Raw genomic sequence first — 26,445 nt, forward strand, 5'->3', positions numbered from 1 at the left:
AGTAAGATTGAGGTAGTTCAACTGTTACTGGAAAATGTCTGTACCTTTTTATTTTTGATATCAAATTCTGAGAACTTTTTCTGGGTCTCTTTCTAGCAGTGCTTTTGTTGGGCAGTATCTCTGGGAATGAGATGAGGGATTGCAATTAGTTCATGGCAGAAAGGGAATATTTGTTGCTTGTTGACTCTTATTTAGAATATTCAAAGATGAAGTAAGAAGCTCATCCGTCTATTGAGCCATTCATTCATTCGTTCATTCATTCACCAGTCAACACTGTTGGGCATTTACAATGTGCTGGATGCTATATGAGGTCCTGAAGGTATAGACATAAGCTATTCTCCGCTTTAAAAATCGCAGTTACCACGTAGTGATGTAACTGTAACAAAGAGATAAATGCAGACTTGTATGGGAGAAGAAATGCAGGGCCAGGAAGGAAGGTGAAGCTTGAGCCAGGTGAAAGGGGTGATGAAGGAGAAACTTATGCAGACATAGTACAGAACATGTAGCTTTCATAGAACAGCAAATGTTGCAATATTGCCTTGAAACAGTCTTCAAAATGTGCTTTCATTTATGTGTGCATTTGTTAGTTCTACAAAAGGTTCAAGGCACTGTGTTGAGCGCTCTGGAGGTGCAGCAGCTTTAAGGTGTAAATGCACGAGGCAGCATGAGTGCCCTTTTCAAGAGCAGAGAGCACATGAGCAGCTGCAGTACCCAGACTGTGGAGATGTGACATCCACATTAACATTTGAAGGTGTCGTGGGACTTTGATATTCCATCCGCAGACAATAGGCCTCCGGTATGTGTCAGTCCCTGCATTAGATGTTGGGGATATGCATACACACACACACCCCCCCCCCACACACATATGCACACGCATGCACCCACACACATGTGTATTTATATAAGTGCATACACACACCCCACACACACATATGCATGCACGCATGCACACATGTGTATTTATATACATGCATACACACACACACGTATGTATATATAAATGACAAGAGTATAACATGCTGCTGTCCTTCAGCCCCTCACAGTCCAGAGGACCTAATAATAGTCAAACAACATAATGTATGTTACTTGGCCTTGTGGGAGCACTTGACTCCACCTGGAGAGATTGGGGAAGGCCTTGGGAAGAGGTTATGTTTAAACTGAATTTTGAAGGTTGAGTAGGAATTAACTTGGAGAAGAGAGTGGGAAAGGACATTCTAGGCAGGAGGAATGATAAATCCACAAGCACTAAATTGGGAAAGAGCAAAGTGCCTTTGTGCGGCTGCTGCTGCTGAGCTTGGTAGGGCGCAGCGTGTGTGGTGGAGAGGAGGACATGGGCCAGGAGGGCCGGGGACAGCCCCGCACCAGTGGTGCTGAAGGTTTCAGCTTTCAGTGTGGTTCACAGGGAATCACCAGTCAGTTGTACAGAAGCATGGGCGCTTTACATTTTAGAATGATCTTGCTAAAATCAGAAGATTCGCTGACGAAGATGAGACTAGCAGGAGGAAGACACACGAAGAAGCCCTTTGGTTCGGGCCTGGTTCGGGCCTGGACTAGAGAAGCACAGGTGGAGGAAACGGCCACTGGGAAGATTCGCAGGGCCAGGTGGACATGGCCAGTGAGGGTGGGGAAGAAACAAGGTTTTTCTCTGGGTTGGGTGACTGTGTATCACAGTGACATTAACCAAGCTGGGGAAATGGGTGGTTGGCAGAGGAAGGTGATTCTGATTTTTGGCAAGCTGATCTTGAGATGCCAGGAGGAAACATCCAGTCTCAGGTGGAAATAAGCATCTGACTGTGCCATGCAGACATGGAATCCTGTTGACCACCCAGACTTAAGGGAGAACATAGTGGAACCAAGTCAGGAAAGGACAGATGAGGGAAGAATGGTCAGTGACAAGATATAACAGAGAGTAATGGTGTAGTAGCAAAGGGTTTCCCCAACTTTGGTTTTTGAAATACTTCAAATCCACAGAAAAGTTAAATGAATAATGCAGTGCACACCTGCTTATCATTCACCTAGAACTAACAGTTGCTAACACTTTGTCACTTTTGCTTTAATCTGTTGCTGCCATTGCCCTCCTGAAGGAAGCAAGGGTGGCCATGGAGATATTTTGGCAAGAACTCTGAGGGCAGAGACAGCCTGTGCAAAGGCCCTGAGGTAGAAGGATATGTAGCTTGTTGTCTGCTGGTAAGGAATTGATGTGGCTGGAGTGAGAGAAAGGGGGAGAACTATAGAAGTGTTAGGGAGGTGGCAGAGGTCCATATGATTGAGGGCCTTGCAGGCCATGGTGAGGTGAGGACTTTAGATTTTCCTGTGAGGGAGATGGGAAGGTACTGGAGATCTTTAAGAGAAACGTGATACGATCTGATTTGCATTTTGAAAGAATTGCTCAGACTGTGTAGCAGATTAACCAGGGTAGAGGGTAGGGCTAGCAACAGGAGGTCAGGTGGAGAGCTGACTGCTGTAGTCCAGGCAGGGTCTGATGTCACCTGAACAAGGATAGCAGGGAGGAGAGGCCACAAGGAGTGTGTCCTTTGTCTACGTTGAAGGTGGAGGCAGCGTGATTTACAGAATGGATTAGAGGTGATTCAAATGTAAGACTAAGTGAAGGGTCAAGGGTGACTCAAGTTTTTGGCTTCTGCTACTGGTGCAGTAACAATTTGTGGAGAAATCAAGAACCTGTTTTGGAATGCATTAAATTTGAGATGCCTGCTGGGATATCTGCATGGGTATATGGACTAGACAGCTGGATAGAGAAGTCTAGAGTTGAAGGAAGTGGTGTGGATTGGAGAAAGGACTTTAAGAATCATTGACATATAGGTAGTGTTTAAAGCAATAGGTAGATTCTCTCGCTGGGAGAGAAAAAAAGCACAGATAGAGTTGAGATCCAAACTCGGAGGCCTGGAGCGCCCCAGAAATTATAGGTCAAGAAGTTGATGAGAACCAGGAAGAGCCTGGAAGATAGGAGGAGAGAGGGCTGTCCTGCATATCATGCGAAGAAGCAAGGAGTGAGCAGCTGTGACAGGTGCTGCTGATAGGTCAGGTGGGATGAGAAAGGAGAGCCTTGGAGGGCACCTTGGTGAGAGCAACTTTTGTGGAATATTAGTGTGCAGTCAGAGCAAATTCAAGAATGAATGGGAGGAGAGGAAGTGAAAACAGCAAATATTGCTCTTTCAAGGATTCTGCTCTAAAGAGGAGCAGTGCTGGAGGAAGATGTGTTGAGAGGCTCAGTAGATGCTTGAAGAAGTGAAGAAGGTGAGGTAGAAGGATGTGCAGCGGGAAGGAAGGTCAGGTAGGAGGCAAATTCAAAAGTAGGTTGGTAGATCACTTTGAAGGAGATAGCTATTTAAATTAGTCCTTGAGGCAGACTTGTTTTAAATGACTGTTTGAAAGAATGTTGCTACAAGGGTGTTCTGTGTTAGAGTGACTGAAAGCCAGTGCAGAGCTTGCCTTGGCTGGTGCTCAGTGGCTGCCGAAGCTCATGGCACTCTGGTGGTGGATATCTGTGCTGTTGGAGCCACATGCTCAGCTGTGCTGGGAAGAATTTGGGTCCCCAGAGGCTTCCTGTCCTTAACTCCCTGAAGTCAATGCTGTCTCCCTGCCCAGCAGCTCTGTGCGGGACTCCTCACGGTGCTGGGACTCACTCTGAGTGACTGCTGGTTCTTGTCCTTTCTGCTTTCCCTTTCTTCTCCCCTCTCTCTTCGTGGTTTATTTGCTGTGGATCTAGGACTTCAGAGGTTCACAAACATGAATAAAGTTTTTAGACTTAAGCATAATTATTCTGTGCATGGTGAACTGCCTAATAATTATTGTTTTATGACATATATTCAGCATAGACTAAAGGTACTGCGAGAAAACCTCACAGATGTTAGTTAGGTATCTGAAATGAGATGGTGTATTATAGGTATGTTGTTCTGAAAGTTTTTATGGGAAAAGTAAATTGTATTTGAAGGTTTAGTTTAGATTTGTAATTCTAGTATATTTTATTTTATTCTGGCGTTTCATAGTTTTTCAGATCAATTTTATTTTTCTGTGTGTATCTGAGAAACTTCCTTAATACTCCCTTCTGAAATCATTTTTACTTCCCCCACCCCCCTTACAAATACTTCATTCCTTACCCCATTTTCATTTTCGAAGTGTGGAGATAGTTATCATTGAAGCAGGACCAGAGCAGAGACCCCCAGATGGTCTGAGAGTTAGAAGAGACTTTATAGAGATCAGTTCATCCAATTCCATTCTAGATGAGGAAGTTGAGGCATCTTGAGTTGTTTTCCCATTTGATTATTATGGTCGGAAACCAAACCTAATATTAAATCCTTCAAGTTTTACTATCCTTCCTTCTAACAACTTCTCTAAAAGGAGCCACTCACAGGCAGTGGCTGATGTACTTGGATGGGGTGGCTGCAGCCCTGCAATACCATGGGCTGCCCACTGTTAGGGCCATCTGGGCCAGCGCCGCTCGGACCCTGTCCTTCAACTTGTATTAGTTTGGTCCTTCCTCATTGAGATAAATTCGTTCTGCATGTTGTTTCCTGTTTGCCAGCTGTCCCTGGGGATTGTGGGGGTGGTGACAGATTCAAAAACCTGTGAGATTGCTCCTCAAGTAATTGCTATTTACATTTCTGAATTCGCTATAGTAGAAACTGAAGAGAAAATCTTTAGGCTCTTGGTGACTAGATATCAGACGACTATTACATTTTGGTGCTACAGAGCTTATTCAAATAATTTTGAATAATAACGTTCAGCTACCATGAAAAAAAAACCTGCACTCCTTTGTTTGCAATCATTCATACATAAATACTGCGAAAACACCCCATCTTATGTGACTAAGTACATTCTTATTCATCACTCCAAATTGTATTTTAAATGAGAATATCAGAAGATTAAGTATTTGTATTTTATGCTGAAATGAAGATATTCTGTCATAAGTCATCTAAAGTAATATGTTTTCAAAGTAGGGATGAATCTTTGATATAAACAAGTTGAAATAGAAACAAACCTCAAATATAAATCCTTTTGTAATAGCATCTCTGTAGCATTTTTCAAAGCGTTCAAGTATTTCCAAATAAACTCGTGTTTAAGAACTCTAACTAAGGCTGCTGAATAGATGTTGACGCTAAGGCCAGGCTAAATCACACAGCCGTTTAAACTGAAACAGCTCAGTTCAGAGGGTACTGCTGTTTTATAACCATATTTAAAAATGTGTTCCCCTTTTACTCCCTCAAACTGGGTTCAGGGATATAATGGATCCCATTATAGGTAAAAGGTCTGTGACTCAGCCATCGAGCTACTCAAACTCTTGGCTGTTTTAATTGCCACCATTAAGGCTTTAGTACTTTTATCTCATAAAAATAGATATCATTGATGTAAAATGTGTGCCTATTGAAGATACATGTGTACCTCTGCCCTTATAGTTAGCTAATCAACCATTTGAGTTTGAAGTTAGTTAGGTTTTATGCAGATGGGAACATGACATAGATTACGAATTTGTTCAGGTTTAGTCATTTAATTAAGAAAAAAATTCCATGTAGTAGTAAAGGCAATATCTAACTAGAATGTCTTCCAAGATGAAACTTATTTTGTTTTGGTTTGCCTTTTAACTACATTTAATTGACGGAACGATGGTGAATTTTTACTAGTCTCTTTCTTGAAAGAGAATAGTGTTTCTGTGATTCTAATACTGTGACTTCAGTGATTCAAGGAAATACTTGAACCACTCTTCTGTCCCTATTCGACACATCTGTTTAAGTGTGGTAATTGGAGATGTTTCTCTGGCTGTATTTTGGTGTATACTTGTAGACAAAAATAAAGCCCTGCAAAGGGGAAAATACCAAAGTGTGAAGGAAACTCCAAGAACACACTGGAAACTAAATGTTAAGACGTGAAAAGCTAGTTCTTTCTGGGCTTTTCCTTCCAGTATTTGAGCATGTCACAGCCATTCATTATTCATATTGTGCTACGCAAACAAGGTGCAGTGACTCTAGAAGAGTTCTAAAATGAGTACATCTCAGGAAAGCTTAACTGCCTAACCACTGCGTACATACACATTGCTTTCTCTGTTGTGAAAATAAATTAGCAGATAATTGGTGGGACAGTTTATTAAGTTATTCTGTTCTGCAGTTGTAATTGTGGGATTGTATTCAGATAAGAGAGAAAATCTGACTGTAAAAGGGACTCAAATCTGAACAGTTCTAAAACTAAAACCTACTCACACAAAACATTTGTGAGCTGATATACATAACCAGGCTTCTATTCTTGCCCAGCTGTGTAGATTCAATTATAATAATTTTCTCACTTGCACAACAGTGCTGTTTGTTTATTATTGCGTTATTAGTTAGTGAATGAACCTCCCTCTTTTTGACCCCTTAGCAGTGTTTATAAAACACTTAATTGCTTTGGTGTCTTCTGTTTCGTGTGTAGTTCCAGCTGGAAGGAGTCATGGGGACACAGTCCCCCCTAAGTGTTAAACTGACTGTTTGTAATATGCAGCAAACTTTCTTTCCAAGTAAGTATCAGGAACCTTTAATATTGCTTATAACACAGCTGCTTAGATTTTTTTGCTTGAAAATGCAGAGGTTTTTAAATTTTTTTTTCTTTTTTAATCTCCCTGTGATGATTTACGTGGTAGTTAACTATCTAACTTGTTAGACTCTAGCTCTTTAAAATGTTCTTTTGCTTATCATAGGCACTCCCTTTATCTCACCTGGACTCTTCCTGTCTGAATGGGTCCTACCTCTGCCCAGCTCTTACCTTACACCGAGTTCTCTTTGCCATTACATCTTCCACTTCTTTGGAGAAACTTAAGCAGAATTGTGTGAGCTACAACGATTAGGTAGTAGGCATAATGGTTGAGAATGTGGGCTTTGCCAGAGGTTGCCTGGTTTGAATCTTGATTCTTCTTATAACCAGCTTTTTGTGATGTGCAGCAAATTTCTTAACCTCTTTGAATGCCTTCATTTCCCCATCTGTAAAATGGTGATAACTTCATTGGTTGTCTGGAACAGTGCTGGGCACAGAGGTGCTCAGAGATATCACAGCAGTGGCCTCTTTACAAAGGCTTAATAAAGGAAGTCCTGCTGTGCTGTCTTTATGTGAAAGGATAAATATCTCACTAGGAAAGGGGAATCCTAGGTAGAAAAGCAATTTCAGATGAGAGTCGCAGAAGATTTTAAAGTATACATTAGTTATTTATTGTTATGTGACACTTTACAGGTTGACTATCTCTCATTCAAAATGCTTGGATTGAGAAGTGCTTTGGATTTCAGATTTGTTTCGGATTTTGGAATATTTGCATTATGCTTATTTGTTGATCATCCCTAATTTGAATATCTGAGATTGAAAATGCTCCATTGAGCATATCCTTTGAGTGGTATTTCAGTACTCAGAAAGTTTCAGATTTCAGAGCATTTGGATTTCAGATTTTTAGATTAGGGATACTCACTCTGTACCACAAACTTTATGGCTTAAAACAATATCTATTTCCTCTCTCACTTTCCATAGATCAGAGTTTGGGCATGGTTTAGCTGGGTCCTCTACTCAAGCCTCACAAGGCTGTAGTCAGAAGTCATTAGGACTGTGTTCTCATCTGGAGTCTTGACTGGGGAGGAATCCACGTTCAGATTCATTTAGATTGTCCACAGAATTCATTTCCTATGCTATATGACTTGGGCGGGGGGCTTCAGTAATTGCTGGCTGTTGCCTGGGGCCACCTTCAGCTCCTGAAGTCTGCCTGAAGTTCTGCACCATGTTGGGTTCCCCAGCAATGTAGAGTTCCCACCCTCAAGAAGGGTCCCCACCCTCTTTAAAAGTGTTCCCCAGTCAGACCTAGCCAGAATAATTGCCCTTTAAGTAACTCCAAACCAATTGATTTGGAAATCTTGATTACACATGAAATCCTTTTACCTTCGCTGTATTCTGTTGGCTTGAGGGTCACAGGTCCCTCCATAGTCAGAAGATAGAGATAATGGGGCCATCTTGGAATTCTGCCTTCCCACAAGATGTACGTGAGTTTTTATAGGACAAGAGTAGTCTGTCATTAAGCAATTATTGAAAACTAAATTTACCAGACTCTCAATCTTTGAATCCTGGAGAACTTGCCTAGAGTGTGTAAATTAACTTTATCACTGTGCTCCTTATAAATTGATTTTTTTTCCCTTCAAAAATTGTTTTGTTCCCAATTCTGCACAAACCCCTGGGATTGTTCAGTGTTACAGACACACCTTTGACAGTGTTTGAAGTTTGACTTTTAAAATTCTTAGGAACAGCATAGTAAGTTACTTTTAATATTGACCCTTTTAAGGTAGTAGAAATTTAAATGCAAATTTGGTAAAAATTGCTTTTCCAGAACCAAATTCTGCATTTCTTCTTTCCAGTTTAAAGATTAAACATGCAAAGCGTTTTGACCAGCCGGGAAGCACTGCTGTTGTCTTTTGTTTTGCCAAGTTTGATCCTTAGTAAGCTGGGTAGCTTCAGGTATGGGTGTCCACTGCCAAATTCAAACTTCCAGACACCTCTTTGAGAACACTATGGACCTTAGGGATAACTTGAAATAAACAAGACAGATGCCTTGACACTGAAGTAGGTTCTATAGATTCTCATTCATGTATAGTTACTAAGGTGAGCCCACTAAGGGAAGGGCAATATGCAAGGTGGTGAAGAAAAGAGCGAAGGGAGAGAATGAAATTTACTTTGTTAAGGCCCATGAACATACTGTCTTTGTCGTTTTTACTTCTAGAAAATAATGTCCAGTAGAAGAACATTTGCCGATTTACTGCCCTAAGGAGCTCAGGAATTTAGAACAAGAGGGTGAAAGTATGACTGTGTCTCAGATTCCTCTAATGGGCTCATATTTTGGTTTGCTTATGATTAGTCAGAGGCACCATGATGTTCACATGGGAGACCCTGCCTTTTCTTGGGTTATTGCTCTTGTTCTGTCATTTCCATTCTGTCATTTATAAAGCAGCAACAATATCACCTACCTCACCAACCTCATAGGGTTATTATAGGAATCCAAGAGAAGAGGTATGTAAAATGTTCAGCAGAGAAAATAGGTGGGCAGGCCTGCTGCCTCAGGGGCTACCTCTCTGCTTGTGGCCTGAGAGATCTAGGAAGTTACTCACTCTTACTGCAATAAACTTTTCATTGTGTTGCATTTGTGGTGGTTTTTGTTTCTTCCCTGCCCAGAGAAGTGGTGGTTTCTGTTGGCCCTCTTTTTTCTCTCAAAATTACTTCAGGGATAGGAGATGTAAGATCAGGAACACAGTCTAAATACTGGCATACCCTTTTTAGAAGACTAGCACATCATTCAAGTCTCGTATAAACAAGCTAATTTTTGCAAGCATTTATGAAGCAACAGAGACACATCAAAAGCATGTTCAATTTAGCATTAGTTCAACTCTGTGCCCTAAGGGTGTGTGTGTAGATAAACAGGCTGTTTCAACTATATGGCCCCTAAATGCAAGCCTGTGACTTCATCTGGTACTTTTCCTAGGAAGTAGCAATGAATCTGTGACAAAGATGGAGAAAACTGGCTAAGTTACAGTCTTTGAAATATAGTAGATGGTGATTTGGGGTGGGGAGAGTTTTCAAGGCAGGGCAAGGAGCGGGCTAATTTTTTTGTGGTTCCTGAGGAATTGGTTCAGTCCCTGGGACAAATTAGGCCTTGATATTGATTGCATTGAATTATGCTAGTGGAGTGATTTTTGAGAATCATAGTGGATAATGTTTGTTGGCTGCAAAACACAATAAGAATGCCAGTTCTTACCTACATTTTTCTCTTTGGGTAAAAGGTTAGTGATTCTCTACAGCTTTAGTTCGGAACTAAACTAGAGTTCTTCCCTGACCCTTTGAAGGCAAAACCCTCAAATTTGTATTAAATTTTTTAGCCATCTTAACCTGCAGATTAGGGTTAGGATCTTAAATAGAAGTAAGGCCTTTATGGTTTTGGAGAAGGACAGCAGTCTACTCCCTAGGCTTGTGCTGTGGCTACAACTAGGGTTGGAGAACTCCACAGCCACTCCCTCTGGCTGGGGATACCACTGTTGGGGGTCCTGGTCACATTCCAGACCTTCTCACAAGAGGCTTGGTAAAGTATGTGGATTTTGTAGCAGTAGCTCCTATGTTAGGATTCCAGTTTTGCCATTTTCTAGCTGTGTAACTTTGGGTAAATTAATCTTAAGGTTTCAGTTCCATCATTTATAAAGCAGCAATAATATAACTCACCTCACCAGCCTCATAGGGTTATTACAGGAACTGAAGACAAGAGGTATGTAAAATGCTTAGCAGAGCACATGCCACATGTAACTATACAACAGATGATTAAAGGAAACGTCATTCAGTACAGTGTTGCAGGATGGCTTTAGGACTGGTACTTTGGTGCTGTCTCTCCGCTCAGCACCCTCTTCCCATTGCCCTAGAAGGGCCAGGCTGGGGCAGCTTTGCTGGCCCAGCAGCATGGCTCTGTGCTTGCAGAGCTGACCCTCGCCCACTGGTACCCCTGGGCCTGCAGGGCAGCACCCAGCCAAGGGTGGACAACTGGTCAGAGTCATGTTGGTGGAGAACAGACAGGAAAGGGGAGATGGCTGGAAGGGCAGTCAGTGGTGGGTACGGCGGAGGGTGAAGGAGCTGGGGGCAAACACCTTGCTCTCCTCCACTTGGGGGGAGCCTTGTTTCAGTTAGAATTTCTCAGACATTTAGAAAAGGGTTTAGCATTGGCAGAGTTTCACTGCTTATGTTATCCCAGTCAATCTGACTATAGAAACACCACAGTGTAGTGTTTTACACGTTGTAAATGCTGTTGGACAGTTCCTGTGGTATCACTCCACTCCTAAATTTGGAGAACATGCTTAGTATTCTGTTTCTGATGTGAAACTTTTCAACATTAAATCTAACATGACTGCTTGGTTCATTATTTCCATTGTTTCGGATGCTACTAATTCAGAATGTGTTTATAATTTAGATGCCATAAAGGTGGCTCATGTTAATTTGTAGCCATTTAAGATTTTGTTCGTATGGTGAATCTGTTCTAAGGACAGCTTTAAAACACAAGCAGAAAGGCAAGGGTTCAAAAATGCCTTCAGATAATTTTTCAGCTAGATATTTCAACAGTAATTTAAAATTTTTATTTATAAAATTTAATGATTCTGAGGTACATGCTAAGAAATTATTTCATTATGCTATTTCAAAGTTCATTTTATTTTACTTTGTAATTATCTTGACTGTATATGTAACAAAAATTATACAAGTCATTCTTATATGATTTTACTACTTTATTCCTACCAGTAACTTAAATTGAGAATAAAATAAACTCAGCCAATTCAGTGAGCTGTTTCAGTGCATTTTATATAGTTATATTTGTGCATAGTGTAATATGCTATCTTTTAAAACATTTGATAATCAATGTTTTGAGAAAGACAGATGGACAGATACACTTACGTACCCCTGTGATAGAGAAGGTGATGAATTTGCCATGCTATCACTATATCAGTATAATCAAAAGTATATTTTGAAGGACATTTTAATTCAAGATCTTCATGGAAAGAAGGGAAGCCATGGCTAAACACCCTTAGGACACTCTCTGTACTGTCTCCAGTGCCTCCTTTCCTCAGTGTATTAAGGGCTTGGAAAGTCCTGCAGTGAAGAAAACTGAATTTTGGTTAGCACAGAATTCTTTATTTTTGAAACAGAGTCTTGCTCTGTCGCCTAGGCTGGAGTGCAATGGCACAATCTCGGCTCACCGCAACCTCAACTCCCGGGTTCAAGCAATTCTCCTGCCTCAGCCTTCCAAGTAGCTGGGATTACAGGTGCATACCACCAAGCCTGGCTAATTTTTTGTATTTTTTAGTACAGACGGGGTTTCACTATGTTGGCCAGGCTGGTCTCCAACTCCTGACCTCAGTTGATCTGCCTGCCTTGGCCTCCCAAAGTGCTGGGATTACAGGCGTGAGCCACTGCGTTTAAGCCTATCACAGAATTCTTTAAACTCATGTTACCTGAGACCTGTTTTTATGTGACACATTTGAATATCCTTAACTTGTTCTATACTTTTTGCCCTCTCAATTAATTCATATAGTCATTCAATATAAATATGTTTTCCTGGAAATCGTTAAGAATGCGCTGAATAAAACTAACTGGCATATCAAAGACTTGAACTCAGGGCCCCGAATTCATTAATACTGATTTCAATCAAGCAGAAAATATTTCAGTCCTTGATTCTCTTAAGAATATTTTTGTGCTTTTTATTTTATATCAAATAATTAAAGTTTATTATCCCAGTTGACCATTCAAACTACTATCCGCTCATCTTGATCTCCTCCCTTACAAAGCAGATTTTAAAAGCTTGCTTGTGAAGTATTTGCATGTCTGCAGCCACCCAGTCTCAGGCAGGATTTGTTCTTCAAGCTGGTTCCTCTGCCTCCCCCTCTCAGCCTGGGACGGTTTTTAGAAAGCCTGCCTGGTCTCAGCCTGGGTTGGGTGCTCTGCACTCTTTCCCAGCAGGTACTATGGCTGCCTTGTTTACTGTTAGAGCCTAAAATATTTGTTGAATAAATATATGAATTGGGTACTAGATACCAAATGCATCTTCTTTTTTATCGGTGTCATTGTTACAATCTCAATAGGACTTGCCGAAACTTTGCTAAATGCTCTTTTGAATCGTTGCACACTCTTCTGGCTGAAGATCGAGCTTCAGTTTTCATACCAGAATTCCTTTTTTGAAGAGTGTACAGGGGTCAAGAACCTGGGGAATACTGGAAAAAATAAAAGTTAAGAATGTCTATAATAAAAATGTGTCTCCAAAGCCATTTTTAAGATACCAAATAGTACGTTTCAATCTTAAATGACTACTTGATATTTGTATTTTCATGAGCCATTTAAGCAATAGTTTAGTGTTCTTAAAGCTTGTATTTGTGTTACTTGGGACTTAATTGGCCTGCCTCTTCTTCACCAGAATCTTATTTTCTCTGAGAGCACAAGTGCCTCCTCCTCATTGCCTCCCTTTAGCTTAATTTGTGGGGAGGCTTTTGTTTTCATAAGTACCATGTTATTCTGGTCCGCTTGGTACCGTCTTTTCTTTTTCTATAAAGCATTGTGCTGATTTTAGACTTGTTTGTATGTAAATAAACATGTAAATAAATACGTTTGTCTGTAAATAAAATGCTTATCCTTGGGTGCCCTGTATTACAAAATGTTGCTTTGCAGAGATCATACATGTGGAAGCATTGCACACACTGTTAACATTGCATCACTTGCTCATGCTGTACTCAAAATTGCTAACAGGCTGAGGCTTCAGCAGTGTAATTAAGGCAAAACATGATGAAATTAGGTAGCTTTTTAAACCAGAAAATGCTGATGAATTGTGGAAGAAAAGCACGTTGAGATAAATAAAAAATTGCTTTTTTACGTATCTTTTCATTTTCTTTGATGATTCTTCTATGCATTTTGGGTTGGATTTGCTTAAAAGAAGCAGAGGGATTGCTCTTACTTTCCCCATCGGGTCTCCTTTGGTTAAATTTGCATCTTGTCCATTCTGCTGTTTTATATACGATAATTTAGTTGTATGTCTTTTCTAATTTATATGTTGTGAACAATGGAGTTAAGGAAAAGAACAATTGTCTTTAGCTTATGGTAATGTTTTCAACAAAACACACTCACCTTAGATCGTTTTTATTTATAGTTGAAGTATCAGTTATGCTGTTTAAGTTCCAAAAGTTCATGGCAGTCTTTATATATTCCATAATGTTCCAAGTGCGATATGGAATTATAGTAGAATATATGTCAAGCAGAAAGTTTGACAGGATGTTATTTAAAAATACCTTTGGTATCTAACATTCTCCATGTTTGCTCTAATAAATGAGAGGTTTTAGGAATGCCCTACATGGTAATATCAGATGTTAATGGCATTGATTACCTGTCAGGCAGTGGGAATTGATGGGAAAATGTCTGCTGTAAAATTAAATAGCAATAGAGAAGACTGTACCATGCATCTGGTGGGGTGGGGGGTGGAGGGGGGACATGGCTGGGCCTGGGAGACTTTGTCAGGGTATTACTGGGAGCTTCAGGTTTTTTTCCCCACATGATTAAGGCAGGCCATCTGTTCTTTGTTAAATGTTTACAAAAACAGCTTTTCTCTAAAAGATTTAAGGAGATGTGGGTCTGGTAAACACTGTAATATTTCTGAGCACCTTTTTCACCCTATTTCAGATAGTACCAAAACATAATTCTGCTGTATATCAAACAGAATTAATACTTTTTTGTATTTGATCTTCACTTTTTTCCTCCTTATGCAAGATTAAATTTTTTACTGAGTTACTAATTTATTGCTTCATTTATTACTAAAAGGAGCATCTAACATGATGTGTGTGCTAAAGTGTGTAAACTTTAAATCTTTTTGTGCTATATGTTTTATGCTTTTTCTAATTCATTACTGTGTGCTGGGGAATCTCTCATTAGAAGCTGGTGTTCTGTTACTGGAGCAAATGCCATGCAGATTAAAGAAAGGTAAACATACCTGGTATTAATTCTCCATTCTAAGTTTTAATCATTGTTTAGACTTTCCTGTTTTCCTCTCTTTCCAGAAACAGCTTTTTCTTTCATTTCCTGAAAAATAGCTTGTCCCAAATAAGTTTGATCTCTGTGTCCTGTGCAAAAAAGATAGGGCTTTTTCCTTTTTAATTACATTAAGGAATAATATGTACAAACTAACTCAACTTATGCAAACTAAATATAAAACAGTTAAATCAGGTCCCATTGATACTTAGTTAATGATAATTTGAACAGTGCCTCTGTTGATGTGTAAGAGCATTTGTGAGGAAAGGATAGAGGGTCAGAGGGTAACTTTGGCAGTTGTTTAGTTAGTTGTGTTATCCCTGCATGGAAATCTGCTCATGTAGATCTACATCTGTGTATTCTTCTTCAAATTTTGACCTTGCCTCTGTGTTTCCTGTATATCGTTACTCTTTTTTCAGCCTCATTCTCCCTTAGCTATGACCAGGAAAGGGCAATAAGTATTTTAAGATTTTTTAATGCCACAGGATTTTGGAAGAAACTTTGGAAATCACCTATCAATCACCTAACCCAAAACCTTCATTTTGCAGAAAAAGAAACTAACCCCAGATGGGTGAAGTGATTTTTTCCCAGATGATAATAGCTGATGGTAGGGCCTGGATTTGAATTTTAATCTCTTAACTCAGAGTTCTGGGCTCTTTCTTTTACACCAGTGCAATTGAGTGAAACCTGTGAGCTTTTCCCAGAAAGATGCTGTGTAGATGTTAGGAAGAGGTGGACAGAATCAGAAAGTACTAGAGTTAGGAAACTAGATTCAAATCTTAGCTCCGTCACTAACTGTGTGACCTGGGGTGGCCACACCACTTTCTTGGTCTTTTCCTTTCTGAAAGATGGGGGTAAATTATCACTTTTTTGTTGTGAGATTCAGGGGAATTAACACATCTAGCAAACATAACCTAGCTTGGTGCATGGCATCAAATAGCTGCTCAATCAATATTAGGTGTATTGGAATACAGTACCTGTATTTTAATGTTTGATTCTAACCTTCCTCCTTTTCTCGTAGTAAGCCTTGGCGTGTACAGTAGTCACGAGGCTCTGGAGGTGTGGGCCTGGGCTCGCCTGCCTGCTCCTCTTCTATAGGTCATGTGCTGAGGAGTGAGGACTCTGGAGCTATTGGCTCTGATGTCAGTCTCAGTTCTGTCACTTAACATCTGTACCTCCTCGAGCAAGTTACTTCATCTTAGAGTGGCGGTGTCTTCAACTATAAAATTAGAAGAATCACCTAACGCTTAGGACTGGTGTGAGGATTGAATGGTACCACGCTGTAAAGCATATATGCCTGGCACATAGTAGATCGTTTATATTACGGTTAGTGTTACATGCCAGAAGAAGCATATGAGAAAGGCAGGAAATGAGAGACATATGTAGATTTAATATTTTCAAGTATTTTGTTGAAATATAAATGTTCGTTGGATGTCATAATTTATGGTATAGATGATAATCCAGGCAGGCCTACTCTGGTTTGGATGGTGAGCTATGAGGGAGGCTGTTGTGTGCAGGAGTCACTTCCTCTGATCTTGGCTGACCACTCAGAATCCCATCCTAAATGTGGTTATTTTTCTACTCTATTTAAGATAGTCTCTGGGTGTATCCCTAGTGAATGTCAAGAACCTCCCAAAGGCATGTCACATTAATTTATTTGGGTTATTTCTCTCTTGGTGAAATTTTGAAATATAACGCTTAAAGAGGTTAAGAAAAACATGTTCCACCTTTCATGTCAATGCAAGAAATTTCACCAATCCAAAATCATCAAGTTTGGGTATGTGCTTTTAATTTGATATTTTAATGTTTTTTAAACCAGAAATGACTTGTATAAGATTTATGTGTTATGTTTACACTTTTATTTCAGACTTTCACAGTACTAGAATCTTGCAATGTTCAGTATACTTGCTCATTTTAAAAATGGCTAAATTATATACCTTTTATTTGAGCTCCCATTCCCACATGGGGCTAGAACTCAACTTAGATGTATTCTTTGTGGCTTAGTTTTGCTGCTGTTTTGCCATTCACCATTTTCATGTAGGCTGTTTAAAAAACGGACAGTGTCTTCAGTTGAGTGAGTTTTTACTTCCTGAACTGATTTTTTTTACTGTATTAACTAAAGTGCTATTTTAAAACTTTCTTTCCTAAAAGATTGTCTCTTAAACATACATTTTTTTTGGATGAGAGAAGATGATAGATTCTACAACTGTATAGTTGGAAAAATATTTGCTACTTGAGTATAGAATGAGTTTCAGAAACATCAGCCACTAACTTTCAGTTCTTTTCTTTACTGTGAAGAATGATAAACTAATTTCAATTCCTATTTGTGTCTCTTAGCATTCCCCGTCGGAGCCCTTTCTAGAGAAACCAGTGCCGGATATGACTCAGGTTAGTGGACCGAATGCTCAGCTAGTGAAGAGTGATGATTACCTGCCATCAATAGAACAGCAGCCACAACAAAAGAAGAAGAAAAAGAAAAACAACCACATTGTAGCAGAGGATCCCAGTAAAGGTTTTGGTAAAGATGACTTCCCTGATGGGGTAGATAACCAAGAACTAAATAGGAACTCACTGGATGGGTCCCAAGAAGAAAAAAAGAAAAAGAAAAGGTCAAAGGCAAAAAAAGACCCGAAGGAACCGAAAGAACCCAAGGAGAAAAAAGAGCCCAAGGAACCCAAGACCCCAAAAGCCCCTAAGATTCCCAAAGAGCCAAAGGAAAAGAAAGCAAAAACTGCCACGCCAAAATCCAAATCCAGCAAAAAGTCAAGGTAGGCTGTGGGCAGAAAAAACAACTGCAAAACATTGAGAGTACAGAAATTAGCGCCGAATAGTTACAGCCTATGAAATGAGGGGTGGGAGGGGACACAGTGATTTTTGTCATCATTGAGCTTCTTTCCCTAATATCCACACTAAAAAGCTAAGGCTTTTACGCATTCTGCAAGTTAGGACTTATTGTTGTGAACTGTTGATGGATACAAATTAAAAATCAATTTTTTATATTTTTATGAAAACTTATCATTTAGCAAATGGAATGAAGTTAGCAGTATAATTATTTGTAAGAATAGACCAGCAATCTCATTTTCAGTGATGATATAAAACTGGATAAGAAGGATTATAGAAGAAAGGTCACTATATTTCACTAAGCATTCCAGCCCTTCTTCCCAGAGGTTGAACTAGGATTGTTAATTCTCTCCACTTGGCGGAGTAAGCCTTCCAGGAGCAGGGTTGAAATCCTAGTGAGCAGCGCAAGAGAAATCAAATAGTACTTGTCCATTGGATATGCATTCAAGAGTAGCATGAATTTTAGTTTCTAGGGAAGACCCTCTTTCGCTCCATATTCCCCCCATCAATTCTCTGACCGCTCCCCCAAAAAGCATATTTATTTGGTAAGAAAAACTGAGAGGAGAAGACATTGAAGACTAATTTTTTTCATTTGTAGTGAATGTTTCTTACAACTGTTCTGAACCAGTTCCAGACATCTGAATCTATTTTTCAGAATGTGGCTCATGTTAGAAAATATAGTTTCCAGATGGAACTATGGTCAGCCTTGGTTAATCCGAATCTGTTTGCAAACTCCATTAGAAAACACGCCCACCCTCTACCCTCATGTGCACGTGTAAACACACACCTGTGCATGCACACAGTCAGTTCTGCATTTGCTGTGAACTTTTTGAGATTGCTGCCCTGTGTGTGCATGCCCAAGTACACAAACAGAGGAGATTAATTTTGTGGCTAGAAAGATGTTGCCTTGAAGTGAAAGGACAAACTTGGACTTGCAACTTCCTGCTAAAAATAATCTAAACAACTCCAAATACATTATTATATGATGTTTTAAAAGTTTGGATCATAGCCATTTAGGAAATTTTGCCCTCAACACCTTTTATGGTGCCAAAGTAACTGAATTACATTCAGTAGCTCAGTCTTACAGATAACTTAATATTTGCATTTACTTGTGAATTTTCATTGATGCCTCAGTGAGTGGTCTCCTAATTGAAAACCATCACTTTTTTCCCCCTCTTTGTGAACATGTTTTTAAACTTAACACATTATAAAATTTGTTTTTATTTAAGAAATATTAAGTGCTTATTATTTGCAGGTACTGTTTTAAGAGTTAGGGATGCAAGGATGAGGAAGAAAGACATGGGTAGAATTTTAGTGTGACTTTATGAGGTAGTTTAAAAAATAAGTAATTACCTAAATCTAAGTATATGCTTTTGGTAGGAGAAAGCATAAGCTTATTTCTCCCAAGGAGAAAGAAATCAAAGCAAAAATCTTAAAAAGAATATAATCTTTTTTCTTTAACTTAAAACATAGGAGTCTGTGTTCTAAAGAAGCTTTTTGGAGCTCAGGAAATACATCATCAATATTAATCTTAGCATCAAGATATATATCTGATTCCAGCTTTCATCTTAATTTTTAAATTTATCACCTAATGGTAAAAATGGATTAAAAAAAGAAAATAACACTCTATATTGGATATTGTTATGAATTTCCAAGTATATCTTTTTAAGTTCTGAATCTACATCAGACTGGCTCTGTGTTTAAAAACTTACTTAGCATACCGTTACCTCTTGTAGAGTCCTTTGGGGCAGATATTAAAATGCTGTATTTAACAATGAAATTTGTTAAAATTTCCCCAACAACTGTAAGAAACTTTGAAAGTTGGAGCACCAAATCTAGTTAGTCGCAGGCATGCCATGTCTTCCTGGTGCAGATATAGACCCTGTGTTTATCCACTAGAGAAACATTCAGTGCAAGCCTCATAGGCTTGCTGTCCACCCTGAAGTATGAATCAGAGTCTATGCAGAGTAAGTGTTTGGCATTACTGAATCTGAGTGTTGGCTTTGCACCAGTCACAAGCTTTTGGTAGGAAGAAAAGGGTGTATTTTCTCTGAAAAAGCGTCTAGTAACTTCCCCCTTCCTGCCGCTTTTGATTAATAGTCACAGTCAATGCCTGCTATAGGCAACAGTTATTTTTACCCCAAGTGGTGTGAAAATAATTGGATGGAACACGTCTGATGAGCCTACGGATTTACAGGTTAAACGGGAGCTGCTGCAGTGTGGCCCAAAGACTTAGGATGCCACACTTGGGGGCGGGGCACAAAGAGTGTTGGTGGCACCTCTGTTGGCCCTGGTCACTTGACCACTTATAGGGCCACTCTGATTTACAATGAAGTGTGGTAAGGACATTCTTGAACTTCCCTGTTGTTGACAGTCAAACAGGGATGGCTGTCCAAGCATACGGTAGTTGAACTGAGGTTTTAAGTAAATTAACAAACCAGACCATTATTTTGTTGAACCTCATTGTTTCTCTTGATCTGATAAATTGAGTATGTCGCATTGTGGTCTCCTTGTTCTACTAAGTGTAGAAAGGAAACAGCATCCCTGGAGCAAGGATAACTAGAGTGCATACAACTACATGTAAATTCTGAATAGCATAGTAGAATAATTATGTAAATTGAATATGCAGTGATGAAGGTAATAGGGGGTTTGGGTTATGTTAGTACTGGGTTTGAATTGCTGTAGCAGTTTGCTTTTAAGCACTGGAATACAACAGTGGCAATTTTGTTTTGCAAAATGTTATGTGATACCAGTTATTTCCAGCCTTGAATAAGTTAACTTGATGAATTTGTTTATACAGAAAATAATTTTCCTACAGAGAGCTAAAATAGAGGGAATAAACAGAACTGAAATGAAAAATTTAGCACAGAACTGCTTACATCTTTACTCCACAGCCCTGTATGCCATGTCATTGCTGTGTTGTACAAACAAGTGTGCTGTTCTTTGAGCTGGAGGTAAAGGAATCGGCCCGAGGGTGCTCTAGCTTTCTCTGTGCTGTGTCACTGTCAGGGAGAGAGCTTGGTCTGCATCACTTACACTCACCATGGTAAAGGACATGTGAAGGCTGGCCTGTTGTCAGGGGCTGATTTTCCTCGTGTGTCTCCTCACTGCCTGGCACCCCATCTTGTTCTGTAAAATGGCAGAAGCTTGAATTTGTGACCATTCCCAGAGAACTGGCCTTTTTGACAACTCAAATATGATCATACATGTCTTTCCTCTGCAGGAGGACCTAAAAGAATCTGCCCAGAAACTGTTACATAGAGTGGTGGTGAAGCAGGAAAAGATGTTCAGCATCACAGAAAAAGACATGTAAAACCTTGATGAGAAAAACGGGCCACATTCCTATTCTCTAATCAGGCTGTATCTTTTTTCCCTTTCCCGTTTTATGTTAAATATATATTTTTTCTATCAATTTTTCTAGTGTTCTCCCCAGTTGTCCTTACAGCTTTCAGATATTCGTTGTTAATATTGAAAATAACAGCGAAAACATTTGTGGGTTGGAGAGGATGCCGTTTTGCATATGGAAGGATTCTGGAGCTGGAATATGAGGATTTGCATCCTTTTCAATGCATTTTCTGTTGTGCATGCATGTGCCTTATGAGATGAGAAAGAATTTGGAGGAAGTGCTTCCTTTGAATGACTCTTGAAGGATTTAATGGTCCATTTAGCTATATAAAGATTCTTTGAATGTACAGAAAGAAGGGAACTTGGCCAAAGATTGTGACTTGACTACTGAAGCTTAAGTTAAATGAAACAACACAGACTTGCTGCTAATGCAGTTTCTAGGAATGCCTTTCATTCCTTGCTCTATACTCTGTCCCTAGTATTAAACTTAGTAGAAAACTAAAATGTTATTTTTCAATTCAGAGTGAAGTTTTATTTTTACATACTACTCTTATTTTAAAAAAACACATATAGTACCAGAAACATGTGAGGGTGCTTTTTGCAAATCATACTATCATTATCATTAATAGTAATAGTATTTATTTAGCAGCTTTCTCTGAGGAGCTCAGCTTTTCAAATATTGTTTTCTCAGTTATGAGCTTACAGAGTAGCAATGTTTACCTGAGAAATACTTTTACTCAGCCACCAAGTCCAATGGTGGTGTATTTTTATAAACTAATACATATTTTATGGTGTACTCTTGTATATGTAAAATTTCTTAATAGAGATTAGGCACAAAAGTAACCCATTATGCTAGTTTTGGTAGTAAGTACAAAAACCTAGATAGTCAGGTATCTTCCTGTCAGGTACATGGGTAATAAAATAAATTAAACCCTCAGCCTTCCTTTGATTTTTTTTTTTTTGTAGCTGTCCTGATGATTTTCTTATTCTTTATTTTACTCACATGCTATGATTTACTCTTGATGGAAGACATTGGACATTTGAAAAGACAGAACTAAATGTTTTGCACCCTGTGCCTGTGCAAAAGGGTAGAGATTTCTATGTGTGTGATGATAAATGAATCTTTGAGCCCTTTCAGTGTTGGTGCCCATGAACATAGTGTGGCTCTGTCTCCCGACCTGTCTTACCCAGTCTCTGGTTCATTAAATCCAAGCCTGTGCTCCTTTTCCTGCTGTCTCAAAGGCTGTCTTTTCTTCAACAAAAGGACCATAGGATCTTTTAAATCCCAAATCCTTCTTTCCTTTAGGGTAACCACCTCAAGGCCTTCCTTTTGCCAGCCAGCATCAGTGGCCCCATTGTGGCCCTTCCTCTATTTAATTTCATCTTAAACCGGCTGAGTAAGCAGGGTGAGAGAGTCATCAGCCGCTTTTAGTACAGACCCCGGTGTCTTTGACATGTGTGTTTCAGTTCATATCCATCAAGGGAAGAGATTGCCTAATAATACTGACCTTGAAAGCAAGTTTGCCAACTCATGGTCTGTGCCAGATGCAGGGTGGGCTACACTGGGCCTGCTGGAAATTTGTTTCTGCCCATCCAGTGAACTGCAGTGGACTCCAAAGCAGTGGCCTTGTTGCCACTTTGGTTTATATGGGAGAAGGTGGTGTAGATCCCACTTTCAGCTTCCACTGCACCTATCAAATGGAAGTTCAGATGTGAGGAGGCCGTGAGCCGCAGTGGGATGTTAAAGGGAGATTTTTCTGGAGACACATTCCTTGAAAGTCCTAAATGGAATTTTTGGGTGGAGCGTATGTTGCCATACAGTAGATGTGGTTATGATGTTAGGGCTGGCAGGTAAAGAGCAGAAGGAATCATAGGCTGATTTTATCTTTTATTTAAATAAGTCTATATATGTGAAAATGAAGTGCTATTGAAAAATGAAATTCTGTACAAATGCAATTTGTACAAATGCAAATTGCACCTGATATGTAAAGATCTTTATGTTAGTTGTCTTCTGCATGGACGAAGGCAGTCTTCGGGTGCTTGTGCAAAGCCACTGTGGTGCAGAGCATCAGTCATCTGAAATGCCAGCCCTCACTTCAGCCACCTTTATGTTACGAAGTCTATGTGACTTAGCATTCAGACATTAAATAGGAAATGGAGAGTGCAAATCAAGAAAAAAGACACTGTTCTTTTTTTTTTTTAAGTTGGACAACACCCTTAAACTTCCATAGGATACTAATTTTATGTGTAGCCCTGACTTCTGTAGGAATAATATAATTTTGTGCGAGTTTGGTTTCTCCTGTTGGGGTGGATGGTGATATTTTCTTCTTTGTTGTTTTTACCATTTATTTAATCTGCCAAAGTCTCATCTCACCTGAGGCACCTGATTGAAATGTGGGTGGGCAGCATGGCTCATTTGTTGTGTTAGCTTCCCTGGCAGATTAGAGACCATAATGATGAATCTAGGGAGGGGGTTCTGACTGCCAGAGTCCCCCTTCCTACTTCATAGGATTGCTGTGCATGAATAAGAGTGGCATCTTAAAATGTGGCACAGGGAGTCAAATGTGTGCCCTATAGTTTGGCACTTGGAAAGATACACTATGATAAAAGGCCATTGAAAGGCCTGTTTTTTGTGTCAGTTTTGTAGTGTCTAATTGGTTTAATTCTTTGTTATATCTAGGAAATGGAGAGTGTGAATCAAGAAAAAAGGCACTTTTTTTAAGTAAGACAACACCCTTCAACTTCCATTAGAATACTAATTTTTATTTGTAGCCCTGACTTCTATAGGAACAATATAATTTCGTGGGAGTTAGGCTTCCATTATAATGCCAGGTGATGCCACGTAGCCAAAGTGTTAAACGTCTGTGTTAAGCTTCTGTGATCAGATAACACATTAGCTAACTAGACTTCTTTTCCATGTTACTTCTGGCAGATCTGAATTTAATCCATAAAACTTGGTAACTTGTAGATTTTCTTTCTTTTCTTTCTTTTTTTTTTTGAGACAGACTCGCTCTGTTGCTCAGGCTGGAGGGCAGTGGCATGATCTCGGCTCACTGCAACCTCAGGTTCAAGCGATTCTACTGCCTCAGCCTCCCTAGTAGCTTGGGTCTACAGGCATGCACCACCGCGCCCTGCTAATTTTTGTATTTTTAGTAGAGTTGGGGCTTCACCATGTTGACCAGGCTGGTCTCAAACGCCTATCCTCAAGTGATCTGCCTACCTTGGTCTTGCAAAGTGCTGGGATTACAGGTGTGAGTCACTGCACCCAGCCTCAGGTGACTTTTTTTTTTTTGAGACAGGGTCTTGCTCTGTCGTCTAGGCCAAAGTGCAGTAACACAGTCTCAGCTCACTGCAGCCTCAGCCTCCTGGGCTCAAGCAGTCCTCCCCTCCTCCCACCTCAGTCTCTCTTTTTTTTATTTTTATTTTTTGATTCTTTCAAATCCAGACCTACAGAGGCTTTTTTGTATTTTTTATAGAGATGAGGTTTTGTCGTGTTACCCAGGCTGGTCTCGAACTCCTGTCCTCAAGCGGTCCACCTGAGTTGGCTTCCCAAAGTGCTGGATTTACAGGTGTGAGCCAATGTACCCAGATGGTGACTAATTTTAAAGAACTTAAAACATTTATTAATAATTCTTCATTGAACTTGTACATTTATTGTCCATCAGTAAAACAGAATTCTTCCCTCTTCCTTTCCTGCTAACAGCTCTCCTCTTTCTTTTTCAACTGGAAGAGTAGGGTAAAGAATTTGTGGCTGGGGCTTAGGAGTTGAGGGTGGCGAGGCACCTGCTTGGAGTGAAGCATGTGGGTGCCAGGCCAGACGCCTGAGAACCGAGGGTGCCTGAGGCTGCTGGGTGCAGGATTGCAGACATCTGGGCAACGCACTGAGCGCTAGTGGGGCCTTCGCCAAAAGGGTGCTGGATGTCTTGGTGTGAAGTTGTTGACCTCTGAGTTTATTATCTGCCATTCAGAGTTTGATCTGTCCCCTTCCTCATTAGTTTATTCTGTTGTCTGCATTTTATTACATTCTAGTTTAGCTGTTAAATTTTAGTCTTAGAACTTTCTTTAAAATTTTTATTTTGTGGGGTTGATTTTACTCTATGATGTACCAGATTTTATGCTGCTTTAATTGGCTTTTTAGAACTTCATACTTTATCTTTTTTTAGTTTGCCTTTTTGTCTTTTAATTTTCTTTTTCATTGTCTAAAAAACTTAACCAAATAGTAGACAGGGCCTAAAGGAAATCCTCTGCTCTTAAGAGGCTAGACACTCTCCTCTGCCAGTATTGAGCCCTTGGCCTCTACCATCTAGCCGTGTGTTTTAGTGTGGCAGCTCAGATCATCTTAGAGTTGTATTTTGCCACAAACACCCTGCATCACATTCTGTGTGGCATCCCATGCCACAAAAACATCTCTTTTACTTCTTATCCATTAGGTTCATTTCTTTATTCAAAAGTCTTTTCAGGATATAAAGTGTAAGAATATGCTTTAATACCTTTCACTCCTTAAAAAGATTATAATGTAACATTTTGGAGAAGCTTGAGTCTCTGAAAACAAACCTGATTAATTCTCATGACCTAAGCCTCAAGGTTAATTTTTCCCAATATGGTGAGAAACTTCACTAACTTATCCCATTTGAAGAGACTGTTTGATTAAGAACTCCTTCCCATTGTCCAGACAGTCCCATTAGCTGACCATATTCCCATCACATTTGGGTCCACAATGTGGTTCTTTTTCAAGTTTTCTTTCTATTCAGGACTTAAATCTATTAGGCCAACACTAATCAATGTTTAACTGTGTTCTCTTTTGTAATAAATCAGGGCAGCTACCTGGCTTTCCAGTAAATTATGGCCGTTTGTATCAAGCTTTGTTTAGAAAGCCAACAGAAGGTATTGGTTATCTATACTGAATCCATCCAACCCTTTTTCAGGTAATAGCACTAGGCCGTCCTTACGAACTTACAGTTGTAAGCTGAACATGACTCCTTGCATAAAGGTAGATTGCCTAGACTATCTCTCCATGCGACAAATACTGCTCTCTGAATATAAAGTTTGTGTTCTTCTAATGCCTGCTTCTAAGAGTTTGCATTAAGTTGGTGTATGCCTTGGTGCCATTGGGGGTGATTGCAGAACTTAAGACCTTGGTCACTTAGCAATGGACCCTGAGCACATCCAACTACCCACCAGTGTAACCCAATTCTCATGATGAAATGTGAAATGTAAGTAAGGCTGGAGAAGGAGCAGTGGCCCTTCACACCTCCAGCAGCATCCTCAGAAAATGTTCTCCATCTGATTACAAGGGCTTGTCTAAAATGAGGAGTAGATGGCTCTGTATCTCATTGTCTTGCTTCATGAGTGGATGGTTCTGTGTCTCAGTCTCTAGCCTCATGAGTGGATGGCTCCGTGTCTCTTTAGCCTCACAAGTGGATGGCTTTACGTCTCTCTAGCCTCGTGAGTGAATGGTTCCACGTCTCTCTAGCCTCATGAATAGATGGCTCTGAGTCTCTCTAGCCTCACGAGTGGATGGCTCTGCATCTCTCTGGCCTCCGGAGAGGTTGGCTCCGCGTCTCTCTAGCCTCGTGAGTGGGTGACTCCACATCTCTCTAGCCTCGTGAGTGGATGGCTCCGTGTCTCTCTAGCTTCTCTAGCCTCAGGAGGGATGGCCTGCTTTTTGGTCATTATCAGTAATGATGTCAGATGAGGATCACAAAAGAAGTTTGT

At 39.9% G+C, this 26,445-nt stretch overlaps 1 protein-coding gene across 6 annotated transcripts in view; it reads left to right on the forward strand.

The window, feature by feature from the left end:
• CHD7 (chromodomain helicase DNA binding protein 7) overlaps positions 1-26,445 on the forward strand; it is a 188,033-nt gene that overhangs the window by 84,317 nt on the left and 77,271 nt on the right. For all 6 annotated transcript variants that reach the window (XM_054499521.2, XM_054499523.2, XM_054499522.2 and 3 more), the window contains exon 3: positions 16,882-17,312. In XM_054499521.2, the coding sequence (XP_054355496.1) occupies positions 16,882-17,312 (431 nt within the window). The remainder of the gene's footprint in view (positions 1-16,881; positions 17,313-26,445) is intronic.

This window comes from Pongo pygmaeus, chromosome 7 (genome assembly GCF_028885625.2).
Source record: "Pongo pygmaeus isolate AG05252 chromosome 7, NHGRI_mPonPyg2-v2.0_pri, whole genome shotgun sequence".
Taxonomy (NCBI): Eukaryota; Metazoa; Chordata; class Mammalia; order Primates; family Hominidae; genus Pongo; species Pongo pygmaeus.